The sequence below is a fragment of the Camellia sinensis genome, chromosome 13, assembly GCF_055761805.1.
Source record: "Camellia sinensis isolate YWXY chromosome 13, ASM5576180v1, whole genome shotgun sequence".
Lineage (NCBI taxonomy): Eukaryota > Viridiplantae > Streptophyta > Magnoliopsida > Ericales > Theaceae > Camellia > Camellia sinensis.
In genome coordinates, this window is record NC_138973.1 from 97,044,513 (window position 1) to 97,071,296 (window position 26,784).

General features: G+C 38.3%; 1 protein-coding gene across 1 annotated transcript; it reads right to left on the minus strand.

Moving 5' to 3' along the window:
* Window positions 1-5,388: 5,388 nt before the first annotated feature.
* Window positions 5,389-9,709, minus strand: LOC145806328 (uncharacterized). Its single transcript, XM_082902968.1, has 2 exons — window positions 6,992-9,709; window positions 5,389-5,955 (listed from the first exon to the last, which is right to left on the minus strand). The coding sequence occupies exons 1-2, from the start codon at window positions 9,639-9,641 to the stop codon at window positions 5,531-5,533; spliced, it is 3,075 nt and encodes a 1,024-aa protein (XP_082759094.1). The 5' UTR covers window positions 9,642-9,709; the 3' UTR covers window positions 5,389-5,530.
* Between the last annotated feature and the right edge of the window lie 17,075 nt (window positions 9,710-26,784).

Consider the following 26,784-nt stretch of genomic DNA (forward strand, 5'->3'; position numbering starts at 1 on the left):
GTGGATGTCACAGCTTGAAAGGCGTTAAGAGATGTATGCCCAAGTAGAATATTGTAAGCAGAGGGACAGTTAACCACTGAAAAGGTGAGGATATTCATGGTCTGCCTTGGGTATTCTCCAATAGTGATTGGAAAATCGATAGATCCGATAAAGGTCACTCAATCTCCCTTGAAGCCTACCAAGGGGTTTTGTAGGGCTGACAACTTTTCCTTCCCAATCTTGAATTGCTTGAAAGAATTGAGGAAGATGATATCGGATGAACTGCCATTGTTGACGAGTACACGCCTAACTTTGTAGTTTGATAGGAGAGTAGAAATAACCAGAGAATCATCATGAGGTTACCGGACTCCAATGCAATCAGCATCCGTGAAGGTGATTGGCTCCGACCACTATTTGGGCTATTTGTGGGGTTGGTCGACTATTGTCACTTCTTTGTCTAACCCTTGCCTGATCCTTCAGAGCTTAGCTCCCTGTGTCGACCGAAATGGTTTGCCGCATGCGAGTCCTCCAACAATGACCCTTATTTCGCCCAGTGGGGGAGCAGGTCCTCCCTAAGCCTAGGTCTGAGGTTGGGCTCAATCATCATTTCATCTTGGTTGATCGATTTTCCTTGGGGTAGTGCATTGGTCATTCCGTCTTGGGGGATCAGTTCTAGCCCTTTGGTGTGGTCGAGTTGTGGTGAACCGGTTCAATCGCCCTTGGAGGATCAATTCCTTAACCTTATCCTTGAGATTGCTGCACTCCTCGGTGTTATAGCCATGGTAACGATGAAAGTGACAGTATTTGGACTGGTTTCATTGGATGGAAGGGGAATTTGAAGGTTGGGGCCATTTTAGGTTATAGTCATGTTGGTTTAGTGTAAGACTTGCTCTACAGGTGAGTTAAAATGGGTATATCGCTCGAACCGGCCTAGTGGACCGAAAGGGGCTGGTCAATCGGAGCATGGGGGTTGATCAGAATATTGTGGAGATCGGTGAGTGTATTGGGAGTGTCTGAGCTCAAGTTCTTTTCTCTTTTCTTTGGATTGTGAGGGCTTAGATGTAGAATCCTGGCGAGCTGCCAAAGAATCTTTGGCGTTCATGTATTTTTTGGCTTTGCCAAGGATGATGGCCATGGTGGTCGAAGGATTTTTGAAGAGGGAAAAGAGGAAATCAGATAGACGCAAACCGGCCATGAAGGCTGTTAAAATGACCTTGTCATCATTCTCCTCAAGCTGTAAGGCTTTTGTATTGAAGCGAGTGACAAAGTTGCACAGTGACTCCCCTTTCGTTTGCCGAATGTTTAGTAGCTAAGTCACTGAGTGTCATTGATGCTGAGCACCAATGAAATGGCTCAGGAAAGACTCACTCGGCTAGTTAAAAGAAGTGACAGAGTCCGACTAGAACTGACTAAACTAAAGTCGCGCCGACCCTTTCAGTGTGACGAGGGAGGCATGACACATGATCTCATCAGGAAAGGCATGACACATGATCTCATCAGGAAAGGCATGACACATGATCTCTCTACTTGGAAGCACATGATTTGGATTGGGATCTCTATATGTATATTTTTATTAGTAGCTTAAGACTCAATTTAGCTATTGATCATGCCCATATTCTGTTTGGTGCCTGCTTATAATTTATTTATTTAGGAAATTTGTGTTATAGTGTTTGTTGCAATTTTTATTTTATTTTTTTGTGTGTGTTTCTTATAGTTTTTGAGAGAAAAATAACTTAAACAAGTTGAAAAAACGAATAATTTTGTAGCTATATATTTTTAAATTTTACTTTCTGACTATCAATTTTCAATTTAAAAAAAAAAAAAAAAAAAGCTTCACAACAGAGGGCCAGTGTCCAATAATTTATGCATCAGACATCAATTGTTAGTCACTATGTTGACACTATTAATAGTTTTGTAATTATATATTTAGGCATATACCTCAACACCTCGCTGGTTAATTTTTTAGTGCTTAAAGTTTTATATTTAAATGGTATTTTCTAGTGGTTTGGTTTTTCTATTTCAAGTTTTCACTGTTGTTTACTATTGGTTCCCATCACATAACAAATCCTGTCAAGTATTCTTTTTGTTCTTTATTATTTTTTTGCTTGAAGATCCAACATTGACTCAATCACTCAAAGACCATGCTTTAAAAACCATCTTCAAATCACATTACCGTAATCAATTATATTCTCAATTCTCGCTACACACACAAAATAGCTTGAAATCTGATTTTAATGCTTGTTTTAACCAAAGAAATCAAGCTTTTACAGTATAAACCATCGATAATAGCTACATTAGCGCTTCTCTATGCTACTCAAGAGTTGTTTCCTCTGCAATTTCCCTGTTTAAGAGCTAAGATTGCTTCTTGTGAATATGTAAATATAGTAAGAAGCATATACACACATACATATATATTTATTTTTATATATCTTTGATGTGATTGCAAATTGAGTATTGATTTTGTAGAAGAAGCTGTGGAATTGCTTGATCGTAATGGAGATGGGGTAGGAGTGGGTTGGGGGTTACTAAGCTGCTATTGATTAGTTATTTAGAGTACCTTAGCTCTGTTTGGTTTAATTTCATCCGATTTTGAATTTTTTTTTACCCTTGAAGATGGTGTTGAGGTTGATAGATATCACCTCTCTCTCTCCCCTCTCTCTATATATATCTGTGTTATATTTCAGTATTGATGGTGGAAAATTTCAACTGATAGCAAAACAAGTTTGTAAATTTCAATAGTATCTGTTACATTTCTCTATGTATTTCATTTTGTTTGGTTATTGGGAAAGAAAATTCCAAAGGAGAGGTGTGTTTGGTTTTGCTATTTTGAACAGATAGTGGCTTTGCTGTATTTCAATAACAAAGTTTTAAGGGAGCTGTTAAGATGTGCACCTCAATAAGATGTGCACATCATATACACATCTATTTTAAACCATTAGATTTTTATAAATTAATCTCAGCCACTGAATTATTTAATTAGGAATATTCACAACCTCTTCAACCGGTGACCTTTTTTCAAATTTTTTCAGTTTTTTTTCCCCCAAAGCCCCTGTTACGCAGACGTATTTCAACCCAATCGATTTTGCAATCAATTACGATTTTCCATTCACTCCAATATGCTATACCAATTGATTACACAATCAATTGGTTTAGTGTGGCTTATGAAAACTAATTGATTACTGAATCAATTAGGTTTATTATATCAAGGATCCCTACAATCAATTGTACAATCAATTGTCCAATCAATTGTCATATTTCAATCTCCCTTATATTCTAATGGATTGTACAATCAATTGTGAAAGTTCAAAACACTAGCCACTAATCGATTGTACAATCCAATCGATTTTGCAATCAATTACGATTTTCCATTCCCTCCAATATGCTATACCAATTGATTACACAATCAGTTGTGTTTGAAAATTTAAAAGTTATGATGTTTTGTTAATGTTGTTATGATTTTTGGGACAAAATTATAATCAACATGCCATGTTATGATTCATTGATAAAAGTTATGATAGTTTGTTAATGTGGTTATGATTGTGGAAAAAAAAGTTATACTCAATGTGTTATGGTTATGAATCGTCACTAAAAGTTATGATTTGTACCACCAAAAGTTACGATTTGTACCACCAAAAGTTACGATTCAAATGTTACGATTCAAATGTTATGATAATTAATTACAAATAACTATATTTGTTATGAGTTCTTATCATATTGTTATGATTTATAGTGTCTTTGTTATGACACTTTGGTGAATATTATGAAATTGTTATGATTCATTGTAATATTGTTATGATATTACAATGAATGTTATGATTCTTTCTGTAACCTGTTACATGACCGGTTTAGCAGGTCATTGTTTATGATGTGGCACGATATGGGCCATAGAATAAGTGCATATCATATGCCCTTTTATAAGGTGCACATTGTAGACTTTTCCAAGTTGTAAACAAATAATAATATTTGGACAGATGGATTTGAACAGATAAGGAGAAAAAATTGAATAGATAGGGAAAGATTTTAAACAGATAGAAAAAAAACATTGAACAGATAGTCAACGAAAATCAACAAATAAAAAATTCAAAACATAAATTAAGGGTTAAAATTAGAAACAAAATGTCCTCAAAAACTAACAAAAAGACTCACCAAATTATTTCACAAAGGATGGACCTTTCACTAATTTTTGAATGCAGATTGAAATACTAGATGAACCACTCCACCGCTTGAGTGCACAAATGACCACTCGAGCGGTCAAACAACTTTTGTTGTTATAGTTAGCGAAGTGGCAAACAAGAAATACTGAATGTCAGCACAAACTCCTCTACGCGGGCACAACTCGGGTTGGATTGGTATATAAGCACTCATAGCTTCATTCAAACAAAAAAACGAATAAAATTATAAAGTTTTGTTAAATGAGATTGCCAATTACAAAAACCTAACAATCTCTAAAATAAATCTTAAATTTTTTTTTTTGTCAATTTAAATTCTAATCTTTTGATTTGCTTTCAATTTAAATCATTTGCATATGTTCATTAAATAAAAGTGATGGAAAAATAATATTTTAGTCATTATACTCAATATAGGCATATGGAAAATGTCTTAAATCCAATTTTTCATTCAGTTTAATAACTAAATATGTCATTTTTAATCACTTTTACGTATCAAAAAATATGCAAATAACAAAAATTACAATATTAATGTTTAAATTGACAAAATAAAAAATTCAGAATTTATTTTGTTGTAAGGCTCCAATTCTGAAATTCTTTTTAATAGAGGTCGTATGTGTACTCTTGGGAGATGAGAGTTTTGATTTCTTTGTGGAGATGTTATCGACTTGCTAGTTTCAAGCATCTTTTTTAAAAAAAAAAAAAAAAAAAAACTCTCATCTCTCATTTGATGCGTGTATGCCTTCCTTTCGGAAGAAAAATAAGTGTAGTTTTTTTTTAATCGGTTATCTGAGTTAATCTACGTGTACTTTGACTAATTCGGGTCCTCAAGTTCTATTAATGAAGCAAAAGATACCACCCAAGTTGCAGTTCATGGTGATTAGCCACATAGCTTGCTAAATCTAACTATTTCTCATCAACAACCATGTTAAATAGTTGCTTATGTAAGGTGTAAATGAGTCGAATAATAGATTATTTAAATTTGATTACAAACTTAACGAATATTATATTTCTTCAAGTCAATCTCAAACGAGTTTTGATCGAACTAATAATGAATCAAGCTTTAAAAGTTCGATTTTTATAACATATAAGCTTAGAGTCAGTAGTAGATTGATCAATCTTTAGAAAGAAAAAAAAAAAAAAAAAAAAAAACTTAACGAAACTTTAAAATGAGTTTGAGTTTAGCTTATTTATCTGGTGAGTTGATCTTGAAATAGTTTTTCACAAGCCCAGAATGAGCAATTTGATTTGTTCTACAAGGGCGGTCCTGCCATATTGCTACTCTGCTCGAGGAAGGAATAAACCGGCGAAGGGCACCAGACGAAGTGATTTCTTAAGGTAGAAATTGCGAATGCTTATGCAATAGTCAAGAATGAAAAGAGTAACTAAACAATGGAGAACAAACTACCATCCTCTCCTTCAAAAATGCTCCCCTGCCTAAAATCATGTGAGAAGTCAGAATTATCACTCCCAACATTACCCCCTCCAAATCCTGATTGATGGCTGCATTTGAGCAAGATTTGTAAAACCTCCTTCATGCTAGGCCTATTTGTCGGAAGTGGGCCAGTGCAAAAGATCCCAAGCTCGAAAACACAAGTCATTACATTCAAATAATGAGGTTCTTTAATCTTCTCATCCAGGGCATCAACTAAGTGGTTTCCTTTTCGATTGTAATATTGAAATGCCCAATCGGCGAGGCACCTATCTTCATTTTCATCGTTGGCTTTCCTACCAGTAACTAGTTCTAGAAGGACAACACCGAAGCTATAGACATCAATCTTTTCATTCACTCTGCTTGTCCCAGCATACTCTGAAAGTCATATATAATTTAAAATATGAATGCCAAAAAAATTAATGCAAAATAATTTTTAGGATTCTTTTAGTCATAGCTTATAAGTTGACTTATTTTTTTGTCTTATATTTTTTTGTTTTAGTGAACTTTTTACAACTTTGAGGTAATTTTTTTCGCATTTAGATTTTACATCAATCTAGACTAGACAAATCTACAAAATTTTAAATTTTCAAAAAAAAAAAAAAAAACTCATCAAAGACAAAAATAAGTAAACTTTTTAGGAGTTTTTCGACAAAATTTTACTTATTTTCATCTATAGTAGATTGTTTCTAAATTTTGTCACATTTCCTTAATTTTTAACTCAGCTCCCTGTTAACTTTTATTGTGATTTGGAACCAAGATTTTAAATTTTTGGAAACATTACAAAAAATAAATAAAAATAAATCAGAGTTTGACTTTTGTAACAAAATAAACCGAGTTTTTAGATTTATAAATTTAGACTATAATCTTTTGATTGTTTGAATCTAAATCATTTGCCTATTTTTGTTAAGGTAAATTGATGAAGAAAAAAATAAATATTTTAGTCATTAAATTCAATGAAAGAAATATATTTTAGATATTTATGTATACCTACATTGAGTTTAATGTCTAAAATATTATTTTTCTATAAGTTTTGCTTAACGGAAATAGGTTGATAGTTTACATTTAAAATAAATCAAAAGATTGTTGTTTAAATTGACAAAATTAAAAACTCATGACATAATTTGTTATAAGGGTCAAACCTTTTCAATTTCTTTTTGACAAGATATACATATTTTCGTCTTTGATAAACGAATTTCAAAACAACTTTTACATATAAAATTTTTTTAACTTAGCCCCTGCCAAATCCGACTGCAATTTGAAGCTAAGTGATTTATTTTTTAGTTATTTGAACAAAGTTATTAATGATAAAAATAAACCATTTTAAAAATGAATTAAAAAATGTAAAAAAAAAAAAAAAACATTTAACTTTAATTTTTTTTTTTTTTTATAAATCAATTTATATGTTAATTACCTGGAGCAATGTACCCAAGTGAGCCAACCACAGTTGACATCGTATTAGGCCCTCCATGCTTTGCCAATATCTTGGCTAGGCCGAAATCTGCAACTTTTGCATTGAACTGAGAATCCAACAGAATATTGCTGGATTTCACATCTCGGTGAATTACTGAAGGTTTGCAGTCATGGTGCATGTAGCATAGCCCACGGGCAGCTCCCACAGCAATGTTCAACCGCTTAGGCCAATCCAAGACAACACCGTGGTCTGAATCCGAAATGCTTTGTCTCTTTTTTCCATGGAGCCAACTATCCAAGCTATGGTTTCCCAAATACTCATAAACAAGAAGTTTTGTAGTCTCACTAGAAATGCAGCTCAACAATTTCACTATGTTGGAATGGCGAATCGTGCCCAATATCTCAACTTCTGCTAGGAATTGCTTCTCGACATTTTGATCCAACTTCTTGATATTCTGAATCCTCTTAACTGCTAAAATTTCACTTGAACAGTTCAACTCAACACGATATACTTTTCCCGACCCACCACTTCCGATCACATTATTTTCAGTCAAATTTGACAAAATGTCTGACTCTTTGAAACTCAAATTCAATTTCTGATAGTAAGCGAGCTCCCACTTGGAATCTGATTCGTGTTCCTCTTTCTGGCAAGTTTTAATTAGGAAGAATGTGAGTAGCGTAGCTGATGCGAGCAAGACTGTTGCTATAACTACGATTATAGCGAGAAGCCTGGACGATATTTTGCTCGAGTTTTCAAATCTAGAAGAGCAGATCTCAAGGCCGAGTGATGGATTGCTTGCACAAAGACCGGTGTTGTTCAAGAAGCTGCCATTGAAAAAAGTAATTTCAAACTCAGCTGGGATTCTTCCAGTGAGACAGTTGGAAGACAAATTGAGGGAAGTTAGCTTTAAATGGCCAATCTGAGTTGGAATTTGACCAGAGAACTCATTCCTTGACAAGTCCAAATCAGTGAGGCTTGGTAAAGAACCAAGTTTGGCAGAAATTGAACCTGAGAGTTGGTTTCGACTGAGATTCAGAGTTTTCAGCGACTTCCATGAGACAATATCTGATGGAAGATGACCGGAAAATAGATTCCCATCGAGCAGCAGAGTTGTCAATTGAGAAAGTGTTGTCAATTCTTGGGAAATTGTTCCAACAAAGAGGTTGTTACTTGCACTGAACACTGTTAAATTCTTCCAAGAAGACAACCCAGTTGGGATTTCACCTGAAAGCTTGTTATTACTGATCTCAAGTCGCAATAAACGTGGTGCTAGTGTTCTTGGAAGCAGACCGGTAAAGGAGTTGTCACTAAGCATCAACAATGTCAGATTGATTGATGTCCACAGACCAGCTGAAATACTGCCAGAAAGGTGATTCCCATTAACACGAACAATCAACAAACTTGAACAATTGCCAAGTGAGTTAGGCAATTCACCACTCAAATTGTTATCATATGCCACAATTCCTATTAGTCCACCATTAGCGCACAAGTACTCCGGCACCTTACCGGTGAAACGGTTCTGGGCGACTTCAAACCCCTGAAGAATGGAATATTGCCCCAAGTCCGGTGGCAATGTTCCAGAGAGATTGTTGCTGGACAATGTTAAATATCTCAGTGACGGAAGGCGACTAATGCTTTCCGGTATCTCCCCCGAGAATTGGTTGGAAAATAGAGACAAAACTGACAACTCTGTTAGTGTACCAAAATCATCCGGAATTGTTCCTGTCAAGTTGTTTTCGGATAAATCGAATTCCTCCATCTTCAAAGCTTCAATGGGCTGAGGAATTGGCCCGGACAAGTGATTTTTGTAGAGATATACTATTGTTAAATTCTTCAGCAGAAGCAAACCACTCGGAATTGTACCAGTCAAGTTATTGTTTGACAAGTCCAATTCCTTGAGCTCTGCTAAATTCCCAATTGTTTCCGGGATTTCACCGATCAAACTTGAACCTTTGATCAATAGTTGTTTAAGTTTCCTCAACTGGGTAAAGGTGGATGGTATCGCCATCGGCGCAAATTCATTGTCCGACAGCTCCAGCCATTCGAGCCTTGACAGGTTGCCAATTTCTGGCGGGAAAGAGCCGTTAAACAAATTTAGAAAAAGCCGAAGGGTTGTGAGCTCGGGGAACAGCCCGATGGCTGCTGGGATATCGCAGGTGAAGTTGTTCCCGCTGAGGTTGACGGTCCGGAGATGAGTCGACAACCGGTCAACATCGCCTGGAATGCAGCCGACGAACAAGTTTTGGGAGAGGTCTAAATGTTCAAGCTTGGTACAGTTGTAGAGAGCCTCAGGGAAGGGTCCGGGGATGTAATTGTACTGGAGATCAATGACGGTGAGGTTTTTGAGGTCACAAATGAACGGTGGGATTGGCCCGGTGATGGTTTTGTCGATGAGGGAAAGTCCGGTGACGGACCCATTGGAGCAGGTGATCTCAGGCCAATTACAGTGGGTGGAGGAGTTGGTGTTTGGTGGTGATGGTGTCCAGTGGTTGATGGAGGGTGGATTGGACCAGTGTCGCTTGAGTCTGAGTAGGATTGTTTGTTCTAAATCTGTAGATTGGGAGTTTCCATGCAAGGGCACGATGAGGAGTGGGAAGGCGAGTATGGAGAGAAGGATTTGAAAAGTTGTTGATGGGGTTATTTTGGACATTTTATAGGTGGGTTTCGCGGGTTTTTTTTTGGGTGGAACGTTGCTTGGGAAGTGCTGGTGGTAGGTGTTTCAGACTTGAGGCTGCTGGTTGGTTTTATAATGTGAGCGGGTCAACGAGAGTCAAGTCAATGGCTACAGAGACGAAGCTTGACCGACTTTCTAGGGCGAGACGTTCCGTTTTGATCATTTGAATAATTGATTTTATAAAGTGTGTTTTTATATATTATTTATAAAAAAAATTAAGCCTATCTAATAATCATAATTTTTTTTTATTTCATTTTTTTTTGGATAAAATAAACAACAAATTTATTTTTTAAAAGGAAATAGTTATGACTTTGATTATGATATATAGGGGTGTAAGTTAAGACTTGATTATGAGCGGTGTTACTTAAGACTTGATTATGAGTTTGTTATACATATTGTGATATTAGTTATGACTCAATACGATGTTGATTGTAACATTATTTTGATTATGATCTAAAAACTCTTCGATTATATGGTGTTTGATTATAGCTCTTTTTGTTTTTAGCTATGACTCCCACATGATTGAGTTACAATATTTGTAATAATCAAACTCACAAATGTCATAACTTATATATAGTACACATAGTATTAACCTTTTGAAAATAGATGATTTATTCTTTTGAAGACAAACACAATAAAATTAAAATGTTATGATAATTAGATTGACTTAATTTTTACTACGGATGATATATATAGAAAAACCATACCAAATGAATAGTTCGGATTATTGAAATCAAGACTAGACCTAATATCAAGTTCAAATTTTATGCATATTTTGTTTAAGGCTTGGCTTTTCTCAAGTTCAATTTAGAACTTTAGAATACTAAACGGACTTGTAGAGCCAACCATGAGTGCTTTTTCGAATATCCGAGCTCATTTTATAAGGTCTTTCATTTATATCATCTATTAAAAAAATTAAATTAATTTAATAATCATAGTGTTATTATTTTATCTTATTTATCTCTAAAAAAATAAATAATTTACTTTTAGAAACATATTTTTAGTTCATTAGTTTATTATTTAACGTGTCAATATTTTATTAATAATTAAATAAGGAAAATTACTCACCAGTAGTATGAAAAATTATTTACAAAATAATAATAAACATTATAAATATTAATAATTAAAATGATAAACATTTTCACTAATATATAATAATTTTTAAAAATCCCCTTTGAATGATAATTTTCTCAATAAAATATACAAAAGTACTGTAATTCATCTACATCCGAGGTGGGAATACGTTGGAGTAGGGGTGAATGAAGCTCGGGTTGGGTCGAGTGACATTCTATTCGTCATTCGTCTAAAATTAAATGGATTGTAAAAAGTCGATCCACATCCTTCCACTGGTTTGGTAGATGCAAATTGAGCGGGCTGTGCGGGTTGGCTGATGGATACGATTGATCTAGCAGTTTGGACTTTACAAATTTTAGGCATTTTTTTGAATTGTAATTCATAATTTTTACATCCTGCCCTTGCATGGATATTTTAAAAAATATGCATTATTTGTCTATAATAGGTCGTGGCATTATGCATGGATATTTTTAAGATATTGTTTTCTATTTTACAAAAATATAGATTTTGTTATTTATACTCTATATTGTTACTTGTTAGCAATTTCTTTCTTTCTTTCTTTTCTTCTTCTTGTTTTTTTTTTTTTAACCTTCAGGCAGATCAAGTTCATGCGGTGTCAGATGGTTGATCCGCCTCCTAAACCATATCTGTGAATTTTGAAATATTTCATCCGCATCCATGCGCTAAAAAACACACATCCGTATAAAATCAATTAGGTTGGATCGGGTTGGACGGATTCATGACCACCCCTATGTTGGAGGGTGTAACACGGGCGAGTTTGGACAGGTTAAAAGGTTGTTTAAGTTCAACTCAAGTTGTGTTGAGAGTGTCTAGGCCTGCTCAAGGTTGAATTGTAACTCAAGATTGTTTGCCTAAGCCCAACCCGAGCTAAACTCGAATTGCTGAAGTTGCCCGAATTGCACATAAATTTCAATTTGTTTTCTTCCTTTCTTAGTGTAGCTAAGTTAATTAATTTGTTAACATTAGACTATTTATAATTTTTTTTTTATTTTATAAAATCATTAATAACATCAAAACATATAATTTATATAATGTAAAAAATGTGTCATTATGATGGTATTTACAATTTATGAGTGTGAAAAAATAAATAAGTAAAATTTTATATTGTATTATTTGTGTATATTCAATATGATCTAATGATCTAAATTACTTTAATATTATTTAATGGCTAATAATTTATATGTAAAATTAATATTTTTATATATTTGCATATATAATTCAAGTTAGAGGCTGCTTGGATTGTTTGATATTTTTTCTCAAACCCTCTCAAATTTAATTTGGATTTTTGCTCAAACTTGTATCGAATTTAAAAATATTTTCCCCAAGCCTCAAAAAATTTCAAGCTAAACTTAAGTTTCTCGGATTAAGCTCGCCCAAATTACACCTCAGATCTATGAAATAACTTTTCGTGATGGAGATGTGCAAGTTGTGAGAAACAAGGCAAATGCGTAATGGAAGGACAAAAAAACATAAATTATGTAAATGGTCCATGTAATTTATACGATATGTTAATTTAGTTCATGATGTTTTAATTTAATCAATTTTACCCTTTAATTTAATAGATTGTGTTATATTGGTCCAACAAATAACGGCTGTTAGGTTTGATGGACAAAAAATTGTCACGTGCTCAAATGATTTGCCAATTTGGTCCCTACAATTTACACAATGAATTAATTTGGTCCGTATTATTTTAATTTGCTCAATTTTTACAGGGACCAAACTGACACATGGTGTAAACTATACAGACCAAATTGAGTTTCTATCCACCAAACCTAACGGTTATTATTTATTGGACCGATATGACACAATCTATTAAATTAAGGGGAAAAATCGAACAAATTAAAATAATATGGACCAAATTGACACATTATGTAAATTATAAGAACCATTTACATAATTTATCCCAAAAAAATTCCCCAAAACAATGACATTTTGAAAACACTACAAAGGGCACCATAGGAAAACATGACACAGGATATCAACTTTGCCAATATGGTGAAATTTTATTATTTTTGTATTTTAAATTTTAAAATGTCATAATTTTTATAATACACATTTGATTTTTTAAAATTTATTATTTAAGATATATCAAGATCAATATTAAATACAAAAAAAATTTGTAGTGAAACAATTGTATATAACATTGTTATGCGAAATTGATAAAATATTAAATTTTAAAACTAGGAAAAATTTAGAAAAATATCAGTTTCGTATAGTTAAAAAGTATATATTTTAATTTTACAAATTTTTATTTGATATTGCTCATTGATCTCATTAGATAGGTTCCAGAAATATAAATTTTATTAAAAACAAATGGACAAATTACACTGGTAATTCCTATTCTTTGCTCCTTGTGTTATTTTGGTCCCTACACTTTCATTGGCTCAATTTTAGCCCTTGATTTTAAATTTTGTATCGATTTAGTCCAATTGATATCCTTAGTATTGTTTAAGAAAAATTATCACTAAATTGGTTGAGGTGAACTCACTAGGTTGAATAAGTTTATAATTTTACCCTTAAAAATATGGCACGTGACACTTGTTTGCATATTTTTCATAAAAAAATTGTTAAAAATTGCAATCAATTGGACCGAATTGAAAGAAATTCACAAATTCAAGGTCAAAATCAAGCTAAATGAAATTACAAGGACTAAAATGACACAATTACCAAAGTACTGGGACTATCATCATAACTTACCCAAATGTATATAACAAAAGTTCGGACAAATTAAATTTCGTTGGTTGTATCATTTTAGTCCCTACAATTTCAATTGGCTCAATTTTGATCCTTAATTTTAGATTTTGCATTAATTTGATCCAATTGATAATGTCGTTAGGAATCTTTACGGAAAATTATTACTGAATTTGTTGAGTTTAAGTCATTGAATTAATTAAATTTACATTTTTTTTGCTAAAACCATGATGCATGTCGTTCATGTGCGTATTTTTCAAAACAAAAATACTAACAATTAGAATCAATTAGACTAATTTGAGACAAAATAAAAAAAATTCATCGTCAAAATTGAGCGGATTAAGATTACAGGGACCAAAATGAGATAAGGCCCCAGCATAGGGATTAACAGTGTAATTTATCCTAAAAATTTTAAAACAACAAAAATAAAAGTAAATATCACATCAGCATCTTGAAGTATGGTCACTTCGCTAGAAGAAGTTATTTAGGCCTCATTTGGGAATTGGCTATTTTAGTTAACCTTTTGATTTTTACAGGAAAAAATTGAGCAAAACGGTAAAAAAGAGTGATCTAACAACTTGTAGTGACTTTTTGGCTATTTTATCCTATTGACAAATGAGACCTTAGTGCTATTGGGGTATAATCAAATGGTGTCAAAGGAGAGTTGTGATTGGTAGAGGGGTGGGGCTTGGAATTGTCACAGATGGAGTTTGTAGTAATCCCTCCCAACCCCATATCATATCGGGGTGGGGCAAATCGAGAGATAGCAGTGGAGATGGTAGGAACGGTCGTGGGATGGTAAACGGGTTAATTTTATAAATTGTAGAATGAGAATACTAATAAAAATTATAAATAACATAGTATATTAAAGTTAATGATCTATAGTTAATGAGAATTATAAGATATAAGATAAAAATAAATAAATAAATGAGTAAAGGGAGATTGACCAATAAGTCTTGTATTTTGGGCTTGAAATCCATATAGTCCAATATTTTTTCTTGTGATCCATTTAGTCCTTTTGGATGTGTAATAACTCATTTACCTGCCATTGGAGTGTCACATTTGAAAAAAGTACACTAAAGAGTTTTTTAGTGTCACACCATTCCCGTCACGTTAGAGTGTCACATTTGGGAAAAGTATACTAACGAGTTTTTAATTTTTTTTAGAGTGTCACATCATACCCGCTGTAACGCCCCCAAAAAATGATACAAATAAACCATTCATAAGGTCTATGAATATAGTGAAAATGTCATATTTTCATTTATCAGAGTTTATATTACAAAAGATATCACATGCATTACACTTTCATAAATGTTCATTCTGAAACTACAGCATGTAACACTAGTTGATAACAACAAAATAAATACCCTACAGGCTCACACCTTTCCAAGATATCACTTGGTTACAACAAAAGAAAGAGTCCTAAGCTCTATACATGTAAAGCCCTCGGCTTGAATAAACATTTAAGTATAAATATAACAAAAACAGAGCCTTCAACTCCTAAGTCCTCCCAATCTACGTCCTTGGAGGAGGCATGTCATTTGTACTTGAAAATAGCTTCCCAAGTAGGGTGAGCCAAAGCTCAGTAGAGATAAACTAACACAAAGTATGAAATTTAACTAAGATATAAATGTCCGATAAAAGCCCAATACTCAAGGCCAACTTACATTCTCCTCACTACCATTCAATATTGATATCCACATCTTAATCCATTTCCATTCATTCATAAGTGTAGTTCCCTATCATCTAAACAATTCCAAATGACACTACAACTCATTCATTCACAATTCAATAACAATCATTATTCAAACACTTTAATTTTGTTTACATTTTACGAATTCTTGTCCAAGGGAAACGGCACCCATATATATATATATATAAGATTTTGGGGCTTTCACCCTGGAGTCCATCCCCTCTATTTCGGGTCTTGCTCTTTATTAGCAGTACTAACAATGCTCAATTCCCGAGCAGAATTCTTAATATCGGTGCTCTTCGACAATTTTTCCTTGTCCTCGGCCGTTCTGGCCCTTGTAGCAGTTCCTGCTTCTGGCTATTCCAGCTTTGGTTGAAGTCCGTCATCCACATCAGGTTCATTGCTAAGCCACCCCAAGTTGTCTGTCGACCCATTCAGAACGAACCAGGCAATCTGTACATTCCCCGGATCTTGTTCATCGTAGAACTATAGATTGTCCAAGTCTTCTTCCAACTCTGCTAGATCATCAAGACCTTGGCTCAGGCCATCCTCCCGAACTACACTGACTCTCATTCCTGTTGGCAGCTCTACACCTGGTCTGGCTTGATTGGTTGGCACAATATAACAGCATGGGTTGTATCCCTCCTCAGACAAATCCACGGAGCCCTCAGGCACTGGACTGGTATTCTCATTCTCCACTAAGGCTAGCCTACCTCCATCCACTACAGTCACCACCATAGGTTCGGGTTGGAATGTGGACACGTTCATCATGCACAAATCCATGCTTTCTGGGATGAACAGCGCCGGCTTAGGTAGATAGACATGGGTGATGTATATACTGGGGTCGTAAGGGACGGCCAGTGTATAGACGAGGTTTATTTGCCAGGGTGGAGGGACCTGGTTATGTGGTGAGAGAGGATTTCTAGTGACATTACCCTTTTAAGGAGGCGCTATCACCTTATTGTCAATGAGATCTTGAATCTCATGAACGCAATCTGAAGCATAAGTCAGTGTCGCGACCATGCTGTTGATGAAAAGCGCAGTATTTGGCTGGGTTGTGCTTCAGAGGAAGAGGATCGAGTAGGGGGCGAGGCTCTAGTGGCTTAAGGTGCCCCTTTTTGATCAGGACCCCTAAGGCTTTGGATAAGGACATGTTTAGAGAGGTGAAGACCCTTTGGTCTCGGGGTTGGTGCTTCTAGTTTTACGAGGTTGTATCGGATGTTCCGGCAAAGGGGTTGGCAATTTTCGGTGTGGTGGTGACCATACCTACATCGGAAGGCCTTGGAGCTGCACTATCACTCGTAGTTGTATTAGAACTGTGTAGGAAAGCCCTCTTGGGCTGCTCTTTCTCGTGGTCTATCAGACCCTGCTTCATTGTATTCTCAATTTACACCCCTATCTCATGGATGTTAGCAAAAGTAGACAAAGGCAAGACTATCATTTTCTGTAATAGTCTTGGTTGTAGAATATGGACCACCATTCTGATCTGGTCCTTTTCAGCCAGCCGGACGGTCATCATAGAGGCCTTGTGTGGACGCGTCCCGAACGTCCCGAGAAGATTCCTTTTTGTTCATTTGGGCATACCACAGTTCGGACTCAAATGTCACAGTTCTGAATCTAATCTCACAATGTACGATGTGAGACCGATAAATCACCAAAGAGTCTAAATCCGGCAAATCGTTTTGGAAAACTGATTTTTAATAAAGAAGTGCCAAACATGGACTGCTTTGCCAGATATAGAGTCACCACCTACATATTTTATTTTGGGTGAATTTACAAAACCCCGACTCATGCCTAAGGCCACGTGTCTGTCATCACCAAAGTTGCCTCGGCTCGGGAACTTGGGTACGATTGGGGAAGGTCATTTAATGAGCACCCCTGCTCGCCCGATCAAAGATCGGCCTATACTAAGCATGATATCTTGTTTTTGAAAGCACATGTGTTCTTATTTCGGTTTATTAGCTAATCTTATTATGTGATGTGCGCAACAAACAAGTATAGACTAGATCGCCTAATTTGGAACGAAGCATCGCATATCCGTTTGTTTGGAAAATGGTTTGAAGTTTGCTACTCGCAAGTACGCTAAAATGCGGATTTCAATGAATTGTTCCAATTCAAGTAATCCAACCTTCACACACAGGCATTCAGGCAGTTAATCACATAAGCAGTTAGCCTCATGGCAAGCATGCTAACATGGCAACATTAACACACATGCAGTATGTTAAAGTGTAAACACTCACTGTGTACTCCGAGCCAAAACAAAGAACTAGTTAGAAATCATGCATGATCCTAGTTTATGTTAAGATGGCTAATGCAACACATGCGAGAATGCAACTAAAATAGGCTCGGCTATTCTAGTCATGTCATGTGAAATGCAACTTGATACATGTATTCAAATAGGCATATTGAAATACAATGCAGTTAGTATGATGCGCCGAGACCGGTGCATGCAAGACAGATGAATGGATGCAAACATGCGAGCATAAGGTATGCTAAATAAAATATGCCCTAAAACTAATCATCGTAAGTGGTTAAGTAAAATGGAGAAAGAAATGGGGGTTGGAAGACATGCATCGCACACATGCACGCTTATTACAACACTTGGCTCTCTCAAGGGAGAGACCGAATAAGAAGCTAACAAGCTAATCTAAGCTAATTTAAACTAATTATTACACAACAAATTAATTAACTAATCCTAGTTAACTAATTATTACAAAAGGAATTGAATAGCTAACGCATTAACTATTAAGAGTACAAACCAAAGCGTAAACTACCTATCTAAGCATGGTACCTAAGGAAAGCAGTAAATCAGGAGGTTCTCAGAGGGAGAAGACTAGATGCATGCTCGGTCGCCTCGTTCGGAAATCCAATACGATGCCCCGATTTGCCTCTGTTTTCATCTGTTCTCAGAAACTTGCATCAAGCTCCAGAAAGCTAAAACTTCACCTTGGGAGTCTTGTGGGAGGGTGGCCGACCACTTTTGCTCTCTCTAGACACCTGCCGACCAATTTTGGTTGTTGAAAAACCAGAAAAGTGGTCGGCCAGCTAGTTTTTCTGGCTGGCCGGTCAGTTGTTGCTGCTGAACTGCAATTTGCTACAACAGAGAGCAAGAAAGGGCATGGCAATGTATTTGCAAGATATGTGTGCACAAACACCCTCCCTATCTTGTCATGAACTCAAGGGAGTGTGGGTTCTTGACCCTCGGGCCACCAATTGCGCATTTAATGCATGATGGCCGAGAGGCGAAGTTTCACAATTCAATATGAAATGAATGCACAAGTAAACACATAAAGCTTAGAACTCTATCATGTATGATCAAGAGCGTCGGCGATCGGGAATTAAGGCACGATTCATCACTTTAAGTATGAAACGTCCCTCTTTTCCCGTGCTTGGACTAACACCTATTCCAAACACGATGCAAGCAAGAAACATGGCATGCACAATGCTATGTAATGCAACCTTAGCATGCAAACATGCAACTACATGGCATACTCAATGCAACTAGTAGCCTAACATACACAATGCAAGGCATAACATGGCATACACAATGCTAAATGCTAAGAACTAGATGGCATACTCAATGCAAGGCAATCATGAGGGTTCTTAACACAGTGTAATGCATGCATGCATAATGCAATGCAACAAGGGCAACAATGTACAATGCACCAAACATGCAACAACATGCAAACCATATACTCAATGGACTTAAACCGAAATGGACAGACCTCAGTCATGCCAAAACAGTGGCCATAATGCTAAAATGAAGGCACCGAAAACACGTACAAGCATGCGTGCCAATTGGCTCACCAACTAAGGCACTAAGGTGCAACTCTCAAGAACACTTAAAGAGTGAAAAACATGGAAGTGTAGCAACACTAAGTGCACTGAAATTAGACAAGAAATGATGCCAAATCACTTAGTCAACACAAGCATGGCATGCAATGGTCCTTAAAGCTTAAGACAAGCAAAGAGGACTACACATGAGGCATGCAATACATGGCACAAATGCATGAACTAAGCATGGACAGAGCTCAAGTAGGTCAAAATAAGGACCTAAACTTGCTGAGATAAGGGCTCAAATACCTAGGCATGCAAGCATACGAGCTAAGGCATAAGCTAGGCAACAATGTATAACACTCAAAGGCACTTAAAGCATGATTGAGATAGGAACATGGCGATGCTAAATGCTCTAAAATGTCATGTTAAGTGATGCCAAATCATGTACACAACACAAGTGAAGCATGCAATGGCGCTCAAAGCTTGAGGCAAGCAAGAGCATTTGTACTACAAGTATACAAAACATGAAGCATGTGACCAAGGCAAGCCAAAACAGTCCTAGAACAAGTTAAAATCAGTTTAAGACATGCATGGAAAGAAGCCCAAAATAAGCTAGCATGAAGGGCATAAGGCATGATGCATACAAGGCGAATAAGGTGAATTACACTACACCTATTAAGACCAAGCATGAGATGACTTAACTAATAAAAATCAGAGTTATATCATGGCATAATAACCCCAAATAAGTATTGAAATGAGAGCTCGCAAGCTATGACATGAAGGCATACACAGTGGTTCATTTTAAGGCATAAAGGGGCCAACCCTCCAATGCATTGAATAAGTGACAAATGTGAATGCATGGCCATAAAACATGGACTGAATCACATAACAAGTGATGCCAAATCATTCAAATAGTCCAAGTAATGCATGCTAGAGGACTCAACACACAAAGTTAACAAGCTAGATTGAACCATAGCTATACAAGGCAAGTCATGCATGACCAAAACAACACAAATCAGACCTTAAACATGCTAAAACATGAACAAAGTCTTCTCAAAGCTAAGCCAAAAGCATGCTAAAATAACATGTTACAACATGATGCATGTTAGGCTATTTTATGGAACTACACTACAAGTGTATGGAGCATGCAAGGGCCAACCAAACCAAACCAAAACAGAGGTATGACATGGTATAACATCACCTAAAACATGCTGAAATGGACTCAAATCAATCTAGAATGACATGCTATTTCATTAAGCACATGAAGCTAGTTTGTATGATTTACACTACAAGTGTATCAACCACACATGGAGTGACCAACCTAAGAAAAAACAGTGGTATGCCTCAGCAAAATAACCACAAATAAATACTAAAGAACAAGCCAACACAAGCTTAACAAAGGTGCTCAAACATGAGGCATATGAAGCTAGTAAACAAGACAACAAGGAGAGGGGATGACCCTCTCCTATTTAGGACCTCAAAACACCATCCCCACCACTGAAATCTCTCTGAATTTCAGTAGTGAAAAGACCAAAACAAGGTGATCCTGAAGCTCAGAAAAAGGGTACAAAAACAAGGCCAAACAAGGCCTAAGAGGGGGTAAACAACCCCAAACACAAAAGTGACATTAAACAAAGATCAAAAGCATGCAAAAATAGAACTTTTATCAGTTAAGAGTTAAGCTTAAAACAGCATGCAAGATAGGATAAAAGCTTAAGCAAGAAAGGGAGATTTAAGAGTTAGAAACTTACCCTTGAAGACCTTCTTTATAACTGCAACTCCAGCAGGTTTTTCAAGCTCAAAGCCACCCAAGAACACCAAAACTAGGCCCTAAGCACCTCAGTAGCAAAAGGAAGGTGTTTGAGTGTGTGTTTGTGTGTTAAAGCAAGACAAAACTACACTTTAAAGCACAAAAATGAAGCAAACAAGGCAATATAGATACAAAGCTATATCTATCTCTCTAGCCTCAAGTTTCTGAACTGGAGGAGGGAGGAGGAGCCTCCCTTTTATAGAAGAGGAAAGGCAAAGCTTCTAGGAGAAGCTAAGCACCAATGCAATCCCTCCATACACGTGTATGGAGGATGGCCCTAATGTCCTCCAGCTATCTCCAAAAAGGTGTCAAAAAGCAGCCGACCATTGAAGTGGTCGGCCTGCTACTTAAAGTGGTCGGCCGACCACTTCAAGTGATCTCTGAGAGCAAATACTGGTCGGCCATGGTGGTAGAGAGTCCAGGGCATGAAAATAATGCAATGGTGTGGTGGCCGACCAGAAAAGATGTCCCAAAGACCAAGAAAGCCAGTTGTCAGACCAGAAAACTGGCTGGCAGAGGAAGAAGTGGTCCGACCTTGAGAAATATTGGTCTCCCACCCTTGTACCACCTTTCAAACAAGGAAAACAAGGTTTGTACCAAAAACAAACCAAAACGGATGCAAGACGAGAGATCGAGAAGCAAAGCACGCAGCCGAAAGCCCCGAAAACTAGCTAACGAGCACCAAAAGTGGTATGCAACGACAAAAGTGGTCTCCTGAACCACAGTGTTCCTCTAGCCAGAGGCAACAAGGTGTGGTTCAAAAACCACGCCAAACGGAGAACGTTAAGCTGTCTTGTGCCAAGGCGCGCGGCCAAAGGCTCCAAAAATCGGAAACTAGTCTCCAAACGGGAAAAGTGGTCTACAACCACAAAGAGATGGCCTACAAGACCTCTCCCTCCCTCCGAGAAGAGAAAACAAAATTCGGTCCACAAATCGAGCCGAAGCATAAAAGAGTTTAGAGGCCCGGAGGCAAGGCTCTCAGCCCAAACTCTGGAGACTCGAAACGAGCACAACATGCACCATCACCGAGCTCTCAATCGATGACATCTGAGTCTTAAGGTCGGTAAAAAATGGGGTGTCTACAAATGTCCCTCTTTGACAGAACTCAAAAGTCACAAGTGACGGGAGTGAATGTCACAGCCCAGAGACGACCCATTTTTGACAAGGCCGAAGACTTAGACAAACATACAAGATAATAAAGAGATACGCCTGCAGGCCAGAGCAAGATGCAAATGACATGCACAAAGCCGAACATAACTTATGATCGTGCAAAGAAAGCTGTAACAAAGCAAATATGCAAAATAAATGCAACAGTTTTAAGCAAGCGAATACGAACCAAACTACATTACATGCAGAAAGGATGTAAGAGAATTATACAATTCTCGCTACGTCTCACATGGTGTATACAATACCGTCGGGTTCGTCTGGTCGTGCTATCTTCGAATGAACCATACATACAATATCATGTCTGCAAAAGAAAGAAACTCACCAGGTACAATATCGTTAGAAACATGCATAGCAATGCAAGTGAAAAGTGCGTGACAACGCAAGGGGGGGGTGCATGACAATGCAACCTAAGTGTGACGCATAACAATGCGGGAGGGATGCGAAACAATGCAACCTAAGTGTGACGCATAACAATGCAGAAGGGATGCAAAATAATGCAACCTAGGTGTGATGCATAACAATGCGGATAAAACAAGCATAACAATGCGAGTGAAGTGCGGGACAATGCGAGCGAAGTGTATAGAAATTCAGCAAAAATGCACGTAATAAAGCGCCTAGTAACGTGTATAACAATGCAACAAGTGGTGGGCATAACATTGCAGGATAGGGAAGTGTGACGAAATGACACGTTTGAATCAAAAATAAGTACAAGCCTTAAAGAGATACACCTTGCTCTTGACGAGTAACGACGAGCTATGCACCGAAGATTTGAATTGAAGCTCCCGCAGGGACATTCTTGAGCCGAAAAGTGTACTTTTCTTGTACTTTCCCGAGGGCCGAGGACTCCAATCATCACCAAAATGCATAGGGAGAACAATGGAGCCTTGAGGATCATCCAGGAGGGTGGCCAACCAGTTATATCAGTGGCCGACTAGTTGTTGCCCATAAAAGTGGTCGGCTGACCAGAAAAACTGGCTGGTCGACTAGTTTGCAGAATTTCGGGGCAGTTTGGTCTTTTAGCTTCGGTTCTTTAAGTACACAACTCCAAATCAGTTTGTATCACACCTCCAAGGCCGAAATACATTCTCCTTTGCTCCCAGACCCTTTTCTCTCTCAGATCTGCACTTTATACGCGTTTTCCAACGCCCCACGCGAAGTTGTTTCACAAAAACTTTTGATTCTCTTCGTTTTGAACCGATTAGAATTTGTTTTTGGAGCTTCTTTCTCCATTTTCACCACTTGAGGTATGTTTGTCTCAAAGTTTAGCACCTTTTCTCCGGCGTTGACTTTTGTTGGCTTTTTCTCTTCACGAGAGTTGACTTTTTGTAATTTTGGCTCATTTCGCTCGTTTTTGCATCTTTTGTAGATTTCTTCAGATGGCTGACGATATCCCATATGGCAGAGGTCCTCCATATGCAGAGGATGGGCCCGACATCATACCGTTGCCTCCGAGGATACGGCCGTTCGTCCCAGAGGAGTACGACCCGGAGGAGCACATCCTTCCTCCTAGCGCCTTCTACCACTTCACGGACTTCGCGCGGCGAGCACCTGTAGACCTGCGGTTGCGAGAGCCGGAGTCCCATCTATCTCATCACGCGCATGAGGTACGCACTTCACTTTTGCATTTCTTGCGATGTACTGTGCACTTTTTGCACATTTACATACACAACACTTCACTCGTTCCGAACGCACAATTCATACACAACACTCTGCTAACTTGGCACGCGGCTCATTTGGGCACACAGCTCACCTTGGGCACACAGCTCTTAACACTGCTCAATCTGAACACACAGTCCATAACACAACATTCGATTAGTTAGCACACAGCTCATAACACTGCTCAACCTAAACACGCAGTTCATAACACAACATTCGATTAGTTGGCACACGACTCATAACACTGCTCAATCTGAACACGCAGTCCGTAACACAGCATTCGATTAGTTGGCACACGGCTCATAACACTGCTCAATCTGAACACACAGTCCCTAACACAGTATTCGATTAGTTGGCACACGGCTCATAACACTGCTCAATCCGAACACGCAGTCCATAACACAACATTGGATTAGTTGGCACATGGTTCATAACACTGCTCAATCTAAACACGCAGTCCATAACACAGCATTCGATTAGTTGGCACACGGCTTATGACACTGCTCAATCTGAACACGCAGTCCGTAACACAGTATTCGATTAGTTGGCACACGGCTCATAATGCTGCTCAATCTGAACACGCAGTCCATAACACAGCATTCAGGTTTTTTAGCACACTGCTCAATCTAAACACACAATCCATAACGCAGTACACTTTTTCATAACATAGCACACCGCTCAATTTGAACACGCAGTCCATAACACAGTATTTGGTTTTTTTTTAGCACACTGCTCAATCTGAACACGCAGTCCATAACGCAGTACACTTTTTCATTTTGAACATGCAGCTTATACAGCACATTCTGAACACACAACTCATTTTTCATTTTCAAACACGCAGCTCATACTTTTCATTCTGAACACACAGTGCATTTTTCATTCTGAACACGCAACTCATACATTTTATTCTCAACATGCCGCTCATACAACGCACTGCTCACTCTGAACACACAGTTCATAACATAGTACTCGATTTATTCTGCACACAGTTCATACAACGCATTGCTCATTTTGAACACACAGCTCATAACACAGTACTTGATTTATTCTGCACACGGCTTATACAATGCACTGCTCATTCTGAACACACAGCACATAACACAGTACTTGGTTTATTCTGCACATAGCTCATACAACGCACTTTGAACACGCGGCTCATACTTTTTATTCTGAACACACAGCTCACTCATTTCATTCTGAACACGTAGCTCATTTTTCATTTTGAAACCGAGTACATCTGTTCATTTTAAATGCAGGTATCTTCCCGTTTCACATGGGGTTATGTGTCCATCCTCGCGAGGGAGTGATACATGGAGCTCCCAGACGCCGTCCGACATATAGTGGACGAGGTAGTGTTTGGCCTATTCTGTGCAGGATTGTTACGTCATCCAGCGAGTAAGACCCTCCTGGGGGCACTTGTGGAGAGATGATGGGACACCACCAACTCCTTCCATTTCTAGGCCATCGGGGATATGACGATGACCCCATACGACTTCTCCATACTGATGGGCCTTGAGGTGGGAGGCCGACCGATCCCATACAACGCAGATATGGGTGAGTGGGAGGTCGCTTGGGTTTATTTGCTTGGAGCCCGTCCGCCGATCGACATATCATCAGGCAGGGTCAGGTACACCTGGTTCTCCGAGCAGTACAGGCGGACTTTGCCCCAGACCATTAAGACCGTACAACAGTGCGCCCGGGGATTTTTGATGTTCCTCCTCGGGACCACACTATTCTCCGACAGAGGGAACACAGTTGGGCTGTATCTGATCAGTGCTCTGGTGGACCCATCACGGGTCCAGCTCTTTGATTGGGGTGGCGCTGCTCTTGCTACTCTTTACTGCTACATGAGCGCGACCTCTCGTGAGCAGGGAACCATAGTTGGAGGCTACTGGCGAGCCTGGGAGGTACATTCTACCCTCTTGATTTACAGTTCTGCTTTTCATTATCTGTACACTACACACTGTACACATTACATTCTGTATTCTATATTCTGCACTCAGCATTCTGCATTTTCTGTATTTTCTGTATATTGTACACTACACCTAGCATTCTGCGCTCAGCATTCTACACTCAGCATTCTGTATATTTTACATTACACCCAACATTCTGTGCTTAGCATTCTGCAATTAGCATTCTGTATACTATACACTGCACACAACATTCTGTACTCAGCATTCTGCACTTTCTATACATTCTGTGTATTGTACATTGCACATAGCATTTTGTATTCTGACAGCCGTTGTCTTGCCTTTCACAGCTGTGGGTTTATGCGTACTTCCCGACGCTGGCCCCTGAGCTAGAGGTCGAGGCACCCCTTGAGATCCCTTACTCACGCAGATTTGAGGGTCGGTGTCGGCCCAGGCCCCGGGAGACTTTGCCCTCTCTCCGACAATTCTTTGATACTGTACGGGTGACGGAGGTAATCCAGAATTCTCAGTTCTTCATGCTTTCTGCTTTGATTTATCTCGCATATTTATGACATCTAATCAATTTATGCACTTGCTACCCACAGGTAACCTGGCAGCCTTGGATAGCCATGCCAGGGAGTCCTCGATTTCTGTTCGCTGGGGTATGGGGCACTTCGCGATACCGGGTTCTGCTTAAGGGACCGGTCGGCAGAGCGTGGTTCCTCGGAGAGCGCTTCATGCGCCAGACGATGGGCAACTCCGATCAAGATATTCCCTCATTGCCTCCACCAGAGATGCGGTCCGCAGGGGATCTTACGCCTCGAAAGACGAAGGACCTTATGCTGGGTATTGATGCAGTCCTTTTTTTGGAGGAGGGGGATTACGCGACATATCGCCATATGTATCTGATGCCTCCGCTGTTAGGTGTCCGTATCCCCAGGAGGAGAGCTGCTGACATGCCTTCCTCGAGTCGCGCCCGAACTGGAGGCGTTCTTTCGACCAGCAGGGTAGGCTCATCGAGGGGCGGGACCGAATAGATGCCCTCGACACGCCAGTATGTTGGATGGCCAGATCTTCTGACCGAGCAGACGGGCTGGCAGTATGAAACTTCTTACCCGATTCCACTAGAGCCTCCGATGCCCGACCATCGATACGTCAGTGACCCTAACTCCCCACCGGTATGTTTTACAGTTTTCATTTATCACTCAGATATTTAGACATTTATTCAGTCACTGATGACTTGAACTTGTGTGTGCAGCCTCCCAGGGAGTATACTGAGGGGTTACTCGGAGTGGAGGCTTCACTTGAGGGCATGATTCT

Excerpts from the sequence above, each read along its gene's own strand:
- LOC145806328 (XM_082902968.1), bottom strand. The coding sequence starts at position 9,641 with ATGTCCAAAATAACCCCATCAACAACTTTTCAAATCCTTCTCTCCATA. Across the intron at positions 5,956-6,991 it reads ACTTGGGTACATTGCTCCAG|AGTATGCTGGGACAAGCAGA; the intron begins GTAATTAACATA and ends TATGACTTTCAG.